At 43.1% G+C, this 17,104-nt stretch overlaps 1 protein-coding gene across 2 annotated transcripts in view; it reads right to left on the bottom strand.

Moving 5' to 3' along the window:
* Nucleotides 1–17,104, bottom strand: part of LOC105088276 (amphiphysin) — a 154,415-nt gene that overhangs the window by 10,051 nt on the left and 127,260 nt on the right. For both annotated transcript variants that reach the window (XM_031454654.2, XM_031454653.2), the window contains exon 17: nt 13,184–13,303. In XM_031454654.2, the coding sequence (XP_031310514.2) occupies nt 13,184–13,303 (120 nt within the window). The remainder of the gene's footprint in view (nt 1–13,183; nt 13,304–17,104) is intronic.

Here is a 17,104-nt window from a genome sequence, read left to right on the forward strand (position 1 = left end):
GAGTACGACTCAGAACATAAATTAGGAGGGCATCTTAATTCCAAGAGGAGTGATGAACCATTGTCCTTAGCTTTACTGTTGGAGACGTCAGCAAGCTCTCTCAAGGGTCCTGAGGACCTAGCAAAGTTTCTTCCACAGCAGGAACTATACATGAAGACAATGTGCATGCAATAAATTTATGAGCCCAGATGTAGAAAGCAAGTTGTGTTGTCACAATTCTAAGTTATGCACGCTTTCCATCTGTCTGAAAAATCACACCTATGGAGTGCACATCCTCCTGGTTTTAATAGCTTCAAACCAGATGGGCTGTATATCATACAGACACTACCGGCCAGCAGAGCAGTGGATGCCACTACACACACACACACAAATACACACACACTTACTGTTACAGATAGAAAGGCAGCCATTATGTTATTTGACCAGCTACTCACCCAAGTGATTATATATAAAACCTTACTTACACACATGTTCCAAGTACATATTATTAGTAATTGGATTTTTACTCTCAACTGAATTGTTATGTCTCCTGAAGTGAATATATTTCTGTGAAGTATTGATGGTGTTGCCAAAAGTAAATTTTTAACTCACTTTAACAAATAGAATGTTAATAATGAGTCCCTGATTTATCTAGAGCGCTCTGTATATCTGCCAATTTGGCTGTATCATATTTTCCTAGTGCAAGATATACATGTTATCACCTTTCCGTTGCTAAATAATTTAAACAGGCATCATTGGCTGGATCTGATTTCAACCTGACCGTGTGGCTGCTGTGATGACGGTCACCAGCAGGTGGCGACGAAGGGCTCTATCTGTCTGCAGGGACTTGCGCTGACCTAGAAGGAACATAACAGCCCAAGTTTATTCAGCACGTCAGCAATTTACCTGACCTCTGTCACAAAGGAAGAGGGAAGGGGCAGGCGGAAAATTGTTGATAAGAATGATGGCGAATAAAAATCACCAAAATATTGAAATTAATGATGCTAATGGAGACGAAGTCTGAGTCCATTAGAAATGAATTCCTATTTCTCTAGCTGAAATGAACACTTTGATTTTACAGACCTGAAGAACACTGCAGAAACACAGTCCACTACCTGTATTCCCTCACGTCTTTCTGCCTTCGTCTGGCATTGCTCTGAAAGTCAAGGGTGTCCCAATTCCCCCTTTTTGTCTGGAATCTGTCCCACATTTTCTGCCCTTACCTAAATATTTCCAATGCATATTTACTGCCTGCAGTACTTGAACAACATAAAAATACAGTGGAAAACAGGAATCTGTTTGCTCAGATTAGGTGTTAGCTCTAGAGAAATCAAGGACAGATTGAAAAGGTTTTCAGTGATAGGGTTCTCTCTTCTATATGATTATTTTTATGCATTCCAATTTGTTAGCTAATGAAGATTTAGGCTCTAAATTTAGTCTTTTCTAGATTCTGCTTGCTACTATAGATGTTATAACTGCTAGGAAAAAAAATCACAATGATTAATGACAGCGTTTGGATAGTCCATTGTTATCCAGGGAGACCAGAAGACTGAAACTACTGAAAGTATCTCAAGTCTTTGATGGTCAATGTTATTCAATTTTGCTCTCCGCTCCAAATTTTCAGAGAAACACCAGTATCTCATCTTCTGCCCAAACTGTAATATCTGTTGGCCAAATGGATTTACAGTGAAAAACATCTATTGCAAAGAGTCTAAAAAGAGTTCTCCCTGTCCTCAACTTGTTTACTGTAGTATTGGTCATATTAGCTCTGAACAAAGCCAGAAAAGCAGCTTGCCAACTGTGTGATTGGACTGGATGAGGACAACTGAAGAGATGCCACAGAGTGAAATTCCATACACCTGTAGGGTAGGCTAACTGAAAATAGGTATTTTTCTGATTAAAAGATAATGGACACAGTGGGTTTCAAAATAATAAAGTAGATAATTTATAGTACCACTTCGATTTATTTATTTTTATTCATTTTCCATGCACACAGAGGCTTTATCTGCCTGTTTAGTTTACAACACAGATCTGTGTGTTTCTGGGAAAAATTATACGAGTAGGTGTATAATACTTTATTGTTTTTTTCTATTTAACAATTTATTTAACAGTTCTATAATTGAACACTAGTTGGTTTCTAGCTTTTTTCTGTGTATTAATATGATGTAGCTTCCTTTTTTAAAAATTTAGTATTTTTATGAAATAATGGTCATTAGGGAAAATCTGAAAAATGTGGAGGCCTAAAGAAGAAATCTCCAGGTATATGCATATACCCGGAGAAAAATATAATTCCAAAAGACACATGCACCCTAGTGTTCATAGCAGCACTATTTACAATAGCGAAGACATGGGAACAACCCAAATGTCCATCAACAGATGACTGGATAAAGAAGATGTGGTATATATATATACAATGGAATACTGCTCAGCCATGAAAAAAATGAAATAATGCCATTTGTAGGAATATGGATAGACCTGGAGGTTGTCATTCAAAGTGAAGTAAGCCAGAAAGAGAAAGAAAAATACCACATGATATCACTCATATGTGGAATCTTAAAACAAGGACACAACTTATTATCTATAACTTAGATGACTGACTTCTTGAATATGTGTAAGCACATTTGACTGTCCTTTATGATTGAATTACTGCATTCTGTTGATTCGTTAAAAAAAAAGAAATCGAAGTACCTATAATTTCATGACCAATGGTAACACTTTAAAGTCCCTCCTCCCACATCATTTTTCTATGCCCCTCACACACTTGCACTTAACTGGGATTCCTATGATCTCCCCCTTGGTCCCAGCTAGTAGCAGAGGCATCACCTGGGAGTTGGTTAGAAATGCAGAATCTCAGGCCCCACCCCAAACCCACTGAATCGGAATCTGCATCTTAACAAAGTCCTGGGAATCCACATGCGTGGTAAGGGAAGCACTGCTTCCTGGACTCTGCCTCACGCTGTGAGCATTTCACAGCCACCTGTCTTGAATCCCCTTGGAATGTATGCATCAAAGGCTGGACTGCTGTCAGAGCAGCAGCAGGCCCCAGACGACCTGGATGCTTCAGAAGGATGCTTCCACGCTCGTGGGGGGCAGTCGCCTTTTCTCTGGGGCGGGATGGATGAAACTCACATACTTTTCTAGGCCAGGCTCAGTTACTATGCTTTAAGGACTTGTTCATGTCTTGGTTTGTGGAAAAATTCTCCTGGGCTTGGCTAAGACTTCTAGAATAGAGTTCTATCCAACTTGGACCTCCTTTGTCTCTTTAGGCGCAAAGAGCATTAAAGTTAAAAAAAAATACACTGGTAATACTGAATCTGGTCAATTTTTGTGATTTTTTTTTTACTGTTTTCAGTTTTCTCTTATTATCATCAGTTACATGCTCATGGGATGCATTTCATTTTCATTAATATATTCCTGGGGTAAATGACACGAATGATAAGAATGTAAGAAATATGTATTTTTAAAAATCTGGTTATAGGGCATTTTACACTAGTGTCAGAGGAGCCATCTTCGTGACACTTGCTGTTGGCAGAGGTGCCTGGCTGAACGATCACTGAATTCCAGGCTTCCCAATTTGCCCAAACATGGAGAGGAATCATTCTAAACCATAGACAGGCTTCTGCTTGACAGTTTCAATAAATGCACCTTCCGTAGCCTGGGGGGAAACTGACATTCACTGTGACTCTACAATTTTCCGGGCACTGTAAATGTTTTACATTTATTGAATTTTATTCACCCAACAACCTTATCAAATTCCCACTTTCTACACAAGTCAACCCATACTTGGAGTTGATGTGACTCAGTAGTCAGTAAACCAGGGTTGGAACAGTCTGTCTGACTCTAAATTCTGTGGGTTTTTCTTTTTTTTTTTTTTTTCATACCAAGCAGCGTCGAAGAAGACAACACACCTTGAAAATCAGAGTTCCACAGTGGTCCTGAGACCTGGCACCTCCACGGACCTGCTGTGCCCTACTGACAACCCCACTGCCCCAAAATGAGAGTGTGTTCTTACAGCCAATGCATTCACTTATGCTCCTGGAATGCTACCTTTAAGATGAGACTCATAGATTATAAGTCAAATATACATTTGTATTCGTAGACATGATCTACCTGGGCACCCAAGCAACCATGTCCTAAGATCTCTCTTGTTTGATACAAATGATATGATAGAAAGCTATCAAGAAGAGGCTGGTTGGAAAAAATTTCTCCACGTTGTTTTTGCCAACAGTCCTGCAGATTCCACGGTTTAGGAAGATCTGTACAGAATGGGAACGTGGAAAAGGTCAACCCCTCTCCTGGTTTTGTCCAGGGCACTGCAGAGCTACAACTGAGAACCTAGAACCTGAGCACCTGGACAGTCCTGGCTACGTTCGAGACCAATATGATTCCAAAGCAGGAGGGACCAGAGGGCTCACCTAACTCACTGTTCTCATTTCACAGGTGGGGAAACATGATGGAGACAGAGCTGGAACCCCGAGGTTTAGTTCTGACTCTCCCACTGACAAGCATGGGGGCTGGAGTGACCCCTGGACCCCTCTGGGAAATAACAGAGGGAGGCTAATACCACAGTGGGTATCCCGGCTCCACAGCCAAATTGAGTTCCTAACCTGTCTAAAGATCCCAGCATTTATATGGAAATACAGCATTTTCTTTGGGATCCAGTTTAAAGAAAAGCCTGAGAGGCAGCTGGGGTCATTATGACCCCAAAGAGAAGATTCCTGTACCGAGACACAGGCTGATGGCTGGCACTCCTTTTCACAGAAACTACACTTTAAACACTGCAGGTCAAAACTTCGCTTCAGCATGACCGTAGGGATGAGCTCTCCCGGGGAACTCCGGACCTCGGATGGAGCTCCCTTCAAAGGTGGCACCTGGTATTACAAACTTTATTTGATACTCTACGTGTTTCCTTTCTAATACAGAGATTTAGTAGGTTTTCTCCCCCTGACCTTCATCTCCATCATCATTTTTCAATCTGCTCTCCCAGGACTGCCGACAGTCCCATCACAACCCTTTAGCAGCCTGGTCCCAGCCCATCTCAGCGGCCGGCAGCAGCGTTGCCATGGCAACGTCTCCCGGAATTAGCTCCATACTTTCTTGAAATATTAAGCTCTCCTGCTGAAATGCCAAAGTTAATAAATTTTTGGTTAATTTGGCCTTTAAGGTCATGGCAGAATGTCTAACAAGGATACTTATTAAAACATTAAACTTTTAATTAGAGGTTTATTTGCAAAGCACTGTATGGGAGACATGGATAGGAAAAGTGGATTTATGTTTAGAAGCAAAGGTACATAGCGTGCATCACACCCTCTCGGCGATGGGAGTTTCCAAGGTAAGTGTTAGTTTCCAAAGTAGCCACAAAAGACAGCCCCAACGAGGGCTGCAAATAGCTCGTTAAAGAGGTTGTTTAAGGAAAATGCCTTTACTGCACAGTAACCATTTCACCCGGCCTAGCTATGGTATCTTTGAGCATTTGCTGCCACTGCTCAAACTGCCTTCTTGTGAGGAGGCTGGGCTGGGGCTGGCAGAAGGCAGAGGCGGGGCTGCCAGACACATCCAGAGACTAGACCAAAAGACGGCGATCAGCAGATCACCTAAATCTCAGCACGCTCTACTTGCCAAACTCCCAAGCCAGAGCCTGCCGACAACCACACTGACCTCCCTGGGCAGCCTGGGACGCAGCCGGACGCAGCCAGACAGCAGTCGGGGGGCCTGAGTCTTGAGGAAGGGGAGGCAGCTGACAGTCACACTTGGAAGACCCAACTGCCAACCTTTTTACAGCTTTGACTCGTCCCTGGCGTTGGTAAGCAAAACCTCCTCCAGGATGATCTGTCACCCCACTTGCCCGGCAAATAGAAGCTGGGAGAGAAGACTTGAATAAAGGGCGTTCTCATCACCCAAGGGTCTTGGGAATCCTTAACTGTCTGATGCAGTAAGCTGCAGAATTTGGGGACCAGGAAGTGAACATATTGTTTATCAAGCACAATCCTCTTAAAGGAGAAATGAGAAAATTGGCAGAGAAGGGTAAAATGATTTCCCCAAGACCACCTCACTGGTTAGCCACCGAGCCAATTCTCCAGACTCTTGATTCAGGGAGCTTTCTTTTCTTTTTAGCTTCCAACACCTTTTATATTTGATTTTTCTTTTTGTGGGGGAGGTAATTAAGTTTATTTGTTTTATTATTATTATTTTAATGGAGGTCCTGGGGATTGAACCCAGGACCTTGTGCATGCTAAGCAGGCACTTTACCACTGAGCTACACCCTCCCCCACAATGCTTTTTATTTATTTGTTTATGTATTTATGTTTAAAAAGCACTAGGAAAAAATCAATACAACCAAGAGCTGGTTTCTTGAAAGAGTAAACAAAATCGACAAACCCCTGGCTAAGCTCACCAAGAAGAACAGAGAAAGGACCCAAATAAAATAAGAAATGAAAGAGGAGACATTACAACCAACACCGCAGAAATACAAAAAAAGAAAAAAAGAGAGAGAGAATACTGTGAACAACTATATGCCAACAAACTGGACAACCTAGAAGAAATGGACATGTTTCTAGAAACAGACGGCCCACCAAAACTGAATCAAGAAGAAATAGATCATTTGAACAGACTCGCAGACAAAGATTCAAGGATCTTTCTAATACATCTTAGATCCTTGCTTTGCAGTCAAAGTGGAGGATTAGGACCCATGTTGCCTCTGAGAAGCTCAAGGCTGGGGCTACACAAGTATTTCTGTTTCATTTTGACACGTCATCACCTTCTGGGTTTGTGATCTTGGTTAAACTCTCTGTGTCTCAGTTTCCTTAATCTGCAAAATGGGGCGATGATACCTGAATGGCGCCTTTTTCTCAGGACTGCTGAGAGCGAAAGCACGTCAGACATCAGCGCTCAGTAATGTCTGTTGTTAGAGAGCGGCCCTGTTGACTCTACCTTATTTCTATTGGTGTTTTCATCAGTAACATTGCTTTTCACTACAGGCCACACTCAGTAATTCTCAAAGGCAGCGTTTGGGTTGCTTGAGACTCAATATTGGAACAATATTTGCCAGAGAAAAGGAAGGGATCTCTGATCTCAAGTCGAGCACTTTTTCCTGATCACACTTGCGATTCCAGCTCATGTCCACCAAGGAGGAGAGGTCCACATGAAGGGCCTTCTACCCTGGAGGCGTTGGGAGGATGGACAGAACAAGAAACGGCACGAGCAGGTGCAGAGCCTGCAACACACGCTGGCCTGGATGCCTGCTTCCCTGTTACCCAGGGACCAAACGGACCTCAGGGAGGGCTGAGCCGCTAAACACATCTCTAAGCCTCTGCCAGGTCTGAATTCCGACTTATGGGGTAGGACTGGGGTTGATGCTGGGGGGAGGGGGTTCGGGGGGGCATTATTGTCGAAGTGGAGCTGTCTCTTTAGCATTTGATGAGTCTGGTCTTACTCGGTTGGGCCAGGAGTGGTATCAGTGTGGGCTTATGAATTGAGCCCTGTACACACTAAGAAGAGAGAATAAAGCAGATTTTATCCTGAAATTAATTACCACCAAAACCATGTTAAAAACAGCAAGTTAAAGCACTAAATTTAGTATAGGCTCAAACGTATACACCAAGCTAGACCCCAAAGGCCACATATTGTGTGATTCGATTTCTATGGATATCCAGAGTAGATAAATCCATGGAGACAGAAAGCAGAGGGCTGGGGTGGGGGCGAAGGGTACCAGGCTCTACCTTGGGGTGATGAAAAATGTTTTGGAACCAAACAGAGACAGTGGCTGTAGAACATTAGGAATGTCCTAAAGCCACTGAATTTTTCACTTTAAATCGATTAATTTTAAGTTAAGTGAATTGCATCTCGATTAAAAAAGATGTCTATGCCAAAAGTAACATGCGGAAAATCACTAGGCATCTGTCCTCTCCGTGTGGCTCCTGGGTCATGAAGAACAACCTGAAATCTGATGCTCACGTTCACCTATCGTCATCACACTCTGAACAAATAATCACATTACACCATCCTCCCATGGGTCTGTTCAAGGAGGGGCTTTGGAATCTGAGACCCCAGAAAGCAGGCAAGATGGCTCATGTCGGCCGCTTAGCAGCTGATGAATACTTAAGGTCCGCTACCTCTCGGAATGACAACGGCCCCACCTTCCAGAGAAGGAAACTGACAAACCCATGTCAACCGGCTCTGCGAGACGTGAGGGGTGTGCGCGGAGTTGCCCACCATCTTGTGACCTGCATTTGACCCCCAACCAACTTCATCTCTTCCCTGTGACTTGGGGCAATGGTAGAGAGAAAGGAAGATGTCAGCGGGCCACTTGGGTCAACTTTGTTATGTATCTGTGTTGTTCACCTGCCCTTTCGCTCCTCTACCAGCCCCTGAAGGAGGCTGCACGCCTCTGAGTGCCCACATCTTCCTGGCAGTGAAGGTTGGAAAATTTCAATACAAAGGTCCCGAGAAGAAAGGAAGTCTTCTTACAAAGGGCAAAGAACTTTGATGGGAGGCAGATTCTTTAGGAACCAAGAGAAAACTTGTGTTGATGGGAACCCAAACGAGATGGAGTCCCTTAAAACTTCTGACACACGGCAGGATGAAAAGAGGGGCTGGCATCCTCCACATCTGTGGCCTTCTCCTTTCCAAGTAGAGCTTTCACCCACTTCTGCTCGTCTTGGGGGAAACCACTTTTCACAGAGATGACAATAATGATGTCATGCAACAATCATTGACTGAGGAACCTCTATGGGCCAGACAATTCCAAGCCCTCGGAGGAAACTTTGAAGGTTATCATTACTAACCCCATTTGGTATTTGGGGCGGCTGGGGATTCGCTGGCGCAGAGCCACTACGCAGCATAATGAGACAGCCGGCGCTGCTGCCGATCACAACAGGCAGCTTCCTTTCCCCAAATATAAAAATTGAATTATCTGAATGGAAGCAGAGAGAAAGAAGATGACCGTCTAAACATTTGTCTTTTAATGGATTTGGCTGTGGTTTCTTTCAGGACTTGCAGATTATAGTGTCAATCCATCTACAAATCAATGACTCATAATTTCCTGGGCGTACATTAGACAGCCAGTCCTGTGCTGGGTGCCACGGGGCACAAAAGAAACAGCTATTTGTCTGGCCTGAGGGGCATTGAGAATGTAATTAGCTGCTAATAGGGATGCAGTCAAACTCAGAGAAAATAACCATTCCTGTGATCTTTTTTTTTCCTTCTGAGAAAGGCAAAAATGTACATCCATCTCCAAAGTGTGCGCGCACACACACACGCACACACACACACCCATACATATATATATGATTTAAGGCATGCTTCAGAGTGAGCACTTTGCGTTTGGATCTCCTTCTATGATAATGAAGGGCAGACAAGAAATCAGCCACGCCCAGCCTCCTCTGGTCTTCAGCATCTTCCTCTGACTTTGCGGAGCTCACATCTAGAGGCACAGTGAAGCCCGAGCTCTCGTGTTCACGCTTCACGTGACCTCAGTGCTGTTTCCCACGCACATGCCCGTCCCAGAAGGATGCCCGACCGCTGTGTCCTGTCTGCCTCCTCCGGCTCCAGCCTGTGTGAACCAAGATGGCGGGAGCCAGGCCCACTCCCTGCACCACCATATCCCCCACATCCAGACCACAGCCTGACGCCTGCAGAGGACGCACACGTACCATAAGCTGAATGCAGGTGGGAGTCTAGCACGTGCATTCTACTCACACAGAGACAAATACCCCTTCCTGGCAAGATGAGGTCCACAGACTGCAGCCTGTATGTTTATTTGTATATATTTGTTGGTTTAAACTGGTCTTGATGAGTCAACTTAAGTTTGCGGAAATGTTTGAAAAACGAAACACAGCAAAACCAAAAGTCATCCCCAAGACAATGGGTCAGCATTTCACCCTTTCTGGATTCTAAAATTATTCTTAAAATTCTAAGAATATCCACCTCGATCTTTTCCCCATTTATATCTTTGGGAAACAATGTTAACCTTAAATTTAATTACACTGCATTGCTTCTTTAAAACTTATAGCAGGAAAAAGGCATTGGTCCACTGCACATCATTTGAGTAAAATACGGGAGCTGACAGAAATCTAGAGAAAAGGTCAAAGGGGATCTCTGCAAGAAAATGAAGTAAATGGAGGTAAAAATCATCTTTATCTGTGTTTTTAACCTAATTCTCTGATACGTATCTAAACAAATATTGATTTGTTTTTCCTAAAGAAAATTTTCAGTATTTATATAACATGGAAACATCTGGAGAAGTAGCGAGTGTCTGCTTTTAAAATGCTTCCTGCAGATAGACTAGCACAAATGTGGTGCTGCAGGGCAAAGCTAAAGACAGTATTAACTATATGAGGAATAAAACAACGAACAAAAATGTAATAATTAAACTTTTCTTGAAAGCCCCAGGTTTCTTTGTGCGCTGCTGCTTAAATTTCCGGTTTTTGAAATTACATTTGACTCTTTTCTTTTTCTTTTTTTCTTTTTTTTTTAGCAAAACAACCATCAATTTCACCTCATATGAAATGCACTCTGTCAAGACGGAAAATAATAACCATGTGGTGACATTTCGATAGCGAAAATGATGACCTCAAAAGGTCGCGTCAGCCCCATCCTGACTGATGGCAACCACAGCCAGCCTGTTAATTAATGCCCGGGACACAGTGTGGGTTTTTCAATCTTTACAACTAAATATCACCCATCTTGCAAGAGAAAAGACCTTTCTATAGAAAAAAACTAACCCTAATATTTTATCTTAACCATGACCAGACGAAAGAGGCTAGAAACCTAGGTTAGAGAACAAAAATACATTTTATATGATGTTATTTTCTTAAGTGGAAGGGAGACCAGGGGGAAGAACTGACTTCATCCAAGTGTGTTGATTCTAAAACACATGAAAGTAGCCACTTTTGATGAGCATCAGGCAAACCGAACTGCTGCAAGCTGCCCTCCCTTACTGTTATTTTCAGTCCATTGGAGGATGGAGTAATGAGCTGCTCAAACTTTTTCTTTTCAGAGAGGGTGACGCACACGGTGAGCTCCGCACCTGCTGTTCATACATCACCTCTGCAGCTCCGCAGATGCCTGCATCCTTCGTAAGACTCTCCAAATCACCTCACATTTCACTTCTAAATTTTCTACTCTCTAAACTTCACTAACAAGCTTTAGGAGATAAGTATTTTCAGAATGAAGAATTCTTCCAAATAGCTCCTTCCTCAACATTAGGGAAGCTGGCATTAGTGGTGGCTGGTGCTTGTACCATGCAGTTTGTTAAATATTCTTAACATCACCTTTGATTAAAAAGAGTATAAATCATTACGGATGTAGTAGGTACGACATAGTTGGGACTTGATAACTAGTAGCTACTAAGATTGTTCATTGGAAGACCGATGAACTTAGATTTTGAAAAAACAAAAGCCTACCTATCTAAGTGTGTTAAAGTGGAGATGGGTGTGAGAGGAATGTGGGTATGGCCCTAAGATGGGAGATGGAGGGTTAACATCGGAGCCTTTAACACGTTAGCTTGTCTATTTCACATCTTTAACCTACGGCACAACCTCCAAACGTCCTTGCTCAAACCCACGGGCATTCCGACAGTAAGCCTTCCACTGAATAGTCTGGGGCAATGAATCAGTGCAGTTTAAAAGCACTGGTAAAGATGGAGTTTGTGCTGCTATTAAAAATAGGAATTCAGTGAGAACTTTGCAGAATTGAAGCAATTTCTAAATCAATATCTGAACCTAATCAATACCTTTCTAACCCTCTGGCATCGTCCATATTCTTTTAAAAATCAGTTCTCTGCTTAATTATAAGAGTAGTCAAAAGTTCAATTGGATCTTTCCCTTCCTTTGTTTTTTAAGCCATCTTAAAGCTAAGTTTGGTGGACAGATCACAATCTGATGCCAAAAGAAAATGGTCCATCTGCATGGCGTTACTGAGATCCCTGGGAATCTAGGAATGAGGGTTAGGAAGAAAAATTCTGGACACTGCAGCACAGAGCCTCAGCGCTCCCCAGCCTAAATTCTGTGCAGGCAATGCTCCTAGAAGGAACACATTTCTTGTTTTCCTTACAGGACTTGGTCCCAATCTGTATCTTTACATGGCAAATATGACCGTTTTCTTGAGTTACTCTTAATTTGTATTTTGCATCACTGTCTTGCCCTATTATTTATTTTCTCTACTCTATTAATAAATGATAGATTTGACAGATGACCTTCCCTTTTCCCAGCAAAATAACCTAGGGCATCAACAGCAAGAAATAAAACTTTCATTTTTCTAGTTACCTAATCTAGGCGATGTTATTTTGGGGAATAGAGAGATTGATTTTCCTCTTGGTACAGATTCTACGAAGGCTGTAGGAAGTGGTACCCTGATTGAAATTCTTGGGAGACATTTTAACCTCATTTCATAAGTAAACTAGTTTTCACTCTCCATGGGTATTTCAGATTAAATTTTCCTGGTATCATTCCACACTTTCATGAGTGTTACGCTAGCCAGTTCAATGTGGTGCATATAGAGCCCATCCCAGTTTGAATGTGGTGTGAGACATGGCTATGTGGGGCAAGGTAAGGGCAGGTTTCCAGGTAGACAAATGGGTGCCCATCCTTGCATAAAATACATCTTTGGAGTCCCTCTCATTATAAGAGCCAGCACCAGACTTGATTTTGAGCAAATGGTTGTATGCATAGGAATCCTTATAGATTCATAGATTTTTCATGTGGGATTTCAATCCCTCATTGGGCCTTAACCAACCTACAAAATTCCTATGGTAAGAAATCAGCATTTAGACTCAGCCAACAAAGTTGTTATCCTTCTGTTTATCACCCACAGGTTGGTCCCTCGTTGAAGGCCCACCTCCAGCCATCACAGGTGGACTACAGCATTAACAAGTCCGGTCATTTGGGAGTTCTTACAACCTGTCTACCATGCACAGGAGAGTACCAGGAAAAATCAAGGCACCCTTTTTTCCTTTTTGAGAACCAAGCCTGTGGCTACACGACAGCATCAGATCAGGTCTCTGAATAGCTTCCTTTTTTAAAAAAGTAAGAGAATGAACTGTCACTGTCAAAGGAGTAATGGTCATTTGAACCTGGGGGAGCCATGACAGACATGGAGGTGATCTCGCCCAAGTGAAGCATGAATGAGGAGGGAGACAGGGGATCTGGAGGTGAGCAGGGCTGTGGCAGGGGAGGCAGGTGGAGGGTGGGAGGGAGGTGGCACTCACCACTGCCGCCTCCACTGGCTCCTCAGCCCGCGTGTCCAGTCCGAGGTCCGGCCCGGCAGCAGGGGGCGCAGGCGGCTCCTCGACTCTCGGCTCGGTGGGCGGAGCCTGTTCAGATTCAGCCTTCGATGGTTTGATTCGAGGGTTAGAGGAAAAAGATTCAGCATGTGAATAGATTACAGAACGCTGGACAAGCAAGATTTTCTTCGTCAACATACAAGCAATTCGCTTCATTAAATCTGTGCTGGAAAAAAGCCCACACTTGGCATCACGGGCTTTATTAGAACTGAAAAGTCTAGGAATAAACTCTGACTAAGCTTCGTGTTACCACCATCAAGCACTGTTATTTCCCTTGAAGTTGGACAAAGACGTACCATTTTGGCTATTTATTTTACTTACTTTCAACATTTCAGCATCTCCTTATGATGTCTATAAGAGATCTTAAAACAGTATTTTCTGCTACTGAGCAGAGAGAGGAGAGCTTAGAAGATCCCACCTTTGGAAGTTGCAGGGAGTAAGGAAGAGTCCCCAGGGAACACAGTTCTGGGACCCGCCCCTCCACCAACCTCCGTTGATATGCATCGCAACCAAAAACTTGAGGGGTCATCCCAATATTCAGATCAAAATGCATTCTCCTGCGTGGTCACTATGAAGCCACTGTGCCCCGGCCCCAGCCGGGAGGAGCAGACCCAGCTACGTGGCAAGGAGCCACCACAACCTCAGACACTTGGCTGCCTGGTGCCTTCCTGTTCAGTCCCTTATTCCACTTCTCCCTCCGATAAAATCCTTGGCCAGCGGTTTTTTTCATATAATAAACTAATTAAGGAAACACATGGCAGGATTCTCTGTGGTACCAATCAGACTCTTCAACGTGCGCGGACAAGACGGAGATCTTTTCCTCCCACTGCGACCTCTGTGCACAGACACCCTCCTGATTCCAATGATATGCTGAACCAAGCCTCTGGAATCTCTTAGCTCCAGACTTTTTCCAGTTTTAAAGTGAGCAGTAATAAATAACAAGAGGCTATTAAAATTACCACAGCTGATGCCTGTTACCATGGCTACTACCGAAACTGTTACCTCTCTTTCGACTTAGGTTAATGTTACATATTTATTTAGCATGACTATTTCACAAAATGAATGGCCATTGGAGGGCACGTTAAGATCCTTTTCCATCAAAGTATTTAAATACTTTGGAGAAATTAGGAACTTTCGCCATAAGCAATCAAAAGCCACCTTGAGTTCCACTGAACTTGATGCATGTGCTAAGTCCCACAGGGAGGTGATGGAGAAGTTATGCTGTGACTATAAAAAATAGATAATGAATAGCCTTTTGATGGAAAAATACACAAAATATTTGCCTTGGGCCCTCCCACCAAATCCTCCATTGTGACACATGCCAGGAGCATGCCACTCTTTTCTTCAAAAGGCATAATAATATGAAAGAACACTTGGGTAGATAAGTGTACAGAGATTTGATATTCTTACGGGTTTTTGTAACCTTTAAAGGGTGATCTGACATGATTTTTAAGAAAGAACGAGATAAAATTCACTCTAATAGACTCTCAGGAGTTCTTTATGGGAAATGGTTTCACTTGTATTGTTCAAAAGGAATTATCTTCATAATGGAACGAGTTTTCATAGCAGCGAAGAGATACTGTCAGCTCTCAGGGTGTGATCTTACCATTTCGGAAGTCAAGGTGATTTGCTATGAAAGGATGGTGTCAAATGACCTACACAGCAAGGACAGGAAGGGTAATTTGAGAAGACCAAGACACCCATGAGCAGATGGCTGGGCCCCCCGTGAGCTGAGTCTGCAGTGGAGAATGAGGAGCCCAGGGAATTTTCAAGACAGGAATCCAATAAATCTAACTTTGTACATTAAGAAAAAAACAAACACAAAGGTAACTTAAAATGAAAAGAATATTTGCATCAGAGTCTGGGTTTCTTGGAAGTCTGAAGAAATTTTGAAGTTTTATATATATGCCAAGAATAAGTAGGGTGATTTCATAAATGAGTCCAACTGCCTTGGTTGCTGAAGCCAGACAATAACTCAATGAAAACAAAGTACGAAGAGGAGGAGAGATTCATTATGTCCCGTAAAGCACAACACTTTCCTCTCTGCTATAACATCAAACCGAATATTACAATATAACATTGCAGTTTAACGCTTGAATTTCCAGGGGGTCAAACAGGACCCACTGAATGCATGACTGTACATAAAATCAGCCTCTCAAATTTGGAAATAGAAGTCACCTTTCTAGTCCTTCTAAGATGATGTAAAATTGTAAATACTTTGTCAAGTTAGAAAGAACAACAGAGGAAAAATGCAAACAACATCTCCTGGAATGATCTTAAAGTAGCCCTGTGCCCTGCTTCGATCACTTCTTTTCTACCAGAAGCCTCCGGTGCAGACACTGCAAATGGGTTGATATCATGCCGTCCCCACCTGGGAGCCCTGGCAACGATCTCCTACTGTGTGCTGGAGGAGTGACCGTTGTGCATTCAGAGGAGAGGTATATTATATATATATTAGTGGTAGCAGGAAGCCACAACGGTTTAATTCTGAGATTTAGAAATGGAATTCTTGTTTTAGGATAAAAGGAGTAACGTAGCTTTGGTGCACATTTTCCAGCATCCTCTGTGATAAGCGGGAAGGTAGGTCAAAGCAGAGGAAAAGGAGATGGGCTGGGAGAGTGCGGTTAAGAGTCCAGTCTCATTCCAACATGGTGACTGCTTTACTGCCCTGCTTCTCCAAACCTGGGGAAGCTAATTTGGTGAGAATTTCAAAGGCCATGGAGGCAATCCTGAGCCCAGAGCAAGGTCTGCCAATTCAAAAGGGTTTAAACTTGTACCCAAGGGATGTCCTGTGAGGTCATAAGGTGCAGACTGGGGAGAGGTGCAGCCTCCATGTTGCTCAAACCAGTCAACGAACCAATGCTGGGGAATGGTCCCACCCCTGGGAAAATGTCACATAATCACAACTCAGCGGGAGACGTAGGTTCACTATGATCTTCTAGCTCCTCACGGGGCAGAGCTGAAACTAGCAGCATCTGCAGTGCTGGGCGTGACAAAGCTAAGTTCCCCAGTGGAAAGAAAGTGAAGAAGTCTGCAGTGCTGGGTGTGACAAAGCTAAGTTCCCCAGTGGAAAGAAAGTGAAGAAGTCGGCTTCAGAGAACGTACAGAAAGAGAAGGGAAGAGCAGGCAATAGAAGCCCCTAGGACCAGCTGCGGGGGTAGGGAGATGCTCAGAGAAATTAAAACCCACTGAATTCTATGCCAGGACGTTTGCAACAGTAATAGGTGCGAATTTTTTTTAACGGAGAGACCAGGGATTGAACCCCGGACCCTGTGCGTGTTAAACACGTGCTCTACCACTGAGCTACACCCACCCCCACCAGGTGTGAATTCTGACCCATTGCCTTTCTTTTTATATCAGTATGTCTCCTTCTTTCTTAACCCATTCACAGCCGATAATTAAAAATCTCATCCTCCAGCATCAGTATAACCCTTACTCCATCACCCAGGCTGAAAACCACCAACGAACGTGAAACAGAAGTCCCTCTGGCTCCAACACTAACACCAGCATAACCGGAATTTTAAACATTTAAATCTTTATTTGCAGTCCTCACAGACCCTGCCTTTCACCTGGTTACCCCAAAAGACAAAAGTACAGCAATCTATGGACAAGGTGTTAGAGAAACACTTTCTTTTGAAAAATATCAAATTAATCTTAAAGACAAATTAACCTTTCCAGAGCAGAATTCCTTACTGAGAAGTAAAATCATCTAAAAAGAAAAATCCATTCTGCTTGAACCCAATTCTAAGTTTCCAAAGTGCAAGCCAGGAGCTGGGACAATCCTATACCATTCCCAGGGGAAACCAGGAAGCTACAAATAACCCTCATGAACTAATCCTCAGAGAG

The sequence above is a fragment of the Camelus dromedarius genome, chromosome 7 (assembly GCF_036321535.1).
Source record: "Camelus dromedarius isolate mCamDro1 chromosome 7, mCamDro1.pat, whole genome shotgun sequence".
Taxonomy (NCBI): domain Eukaryota; kingdom Metazoa; phylum Chordata; class Mammalia; order Artiodactyla; family Camelidae; genus Camelus; species Camelus dromedarius.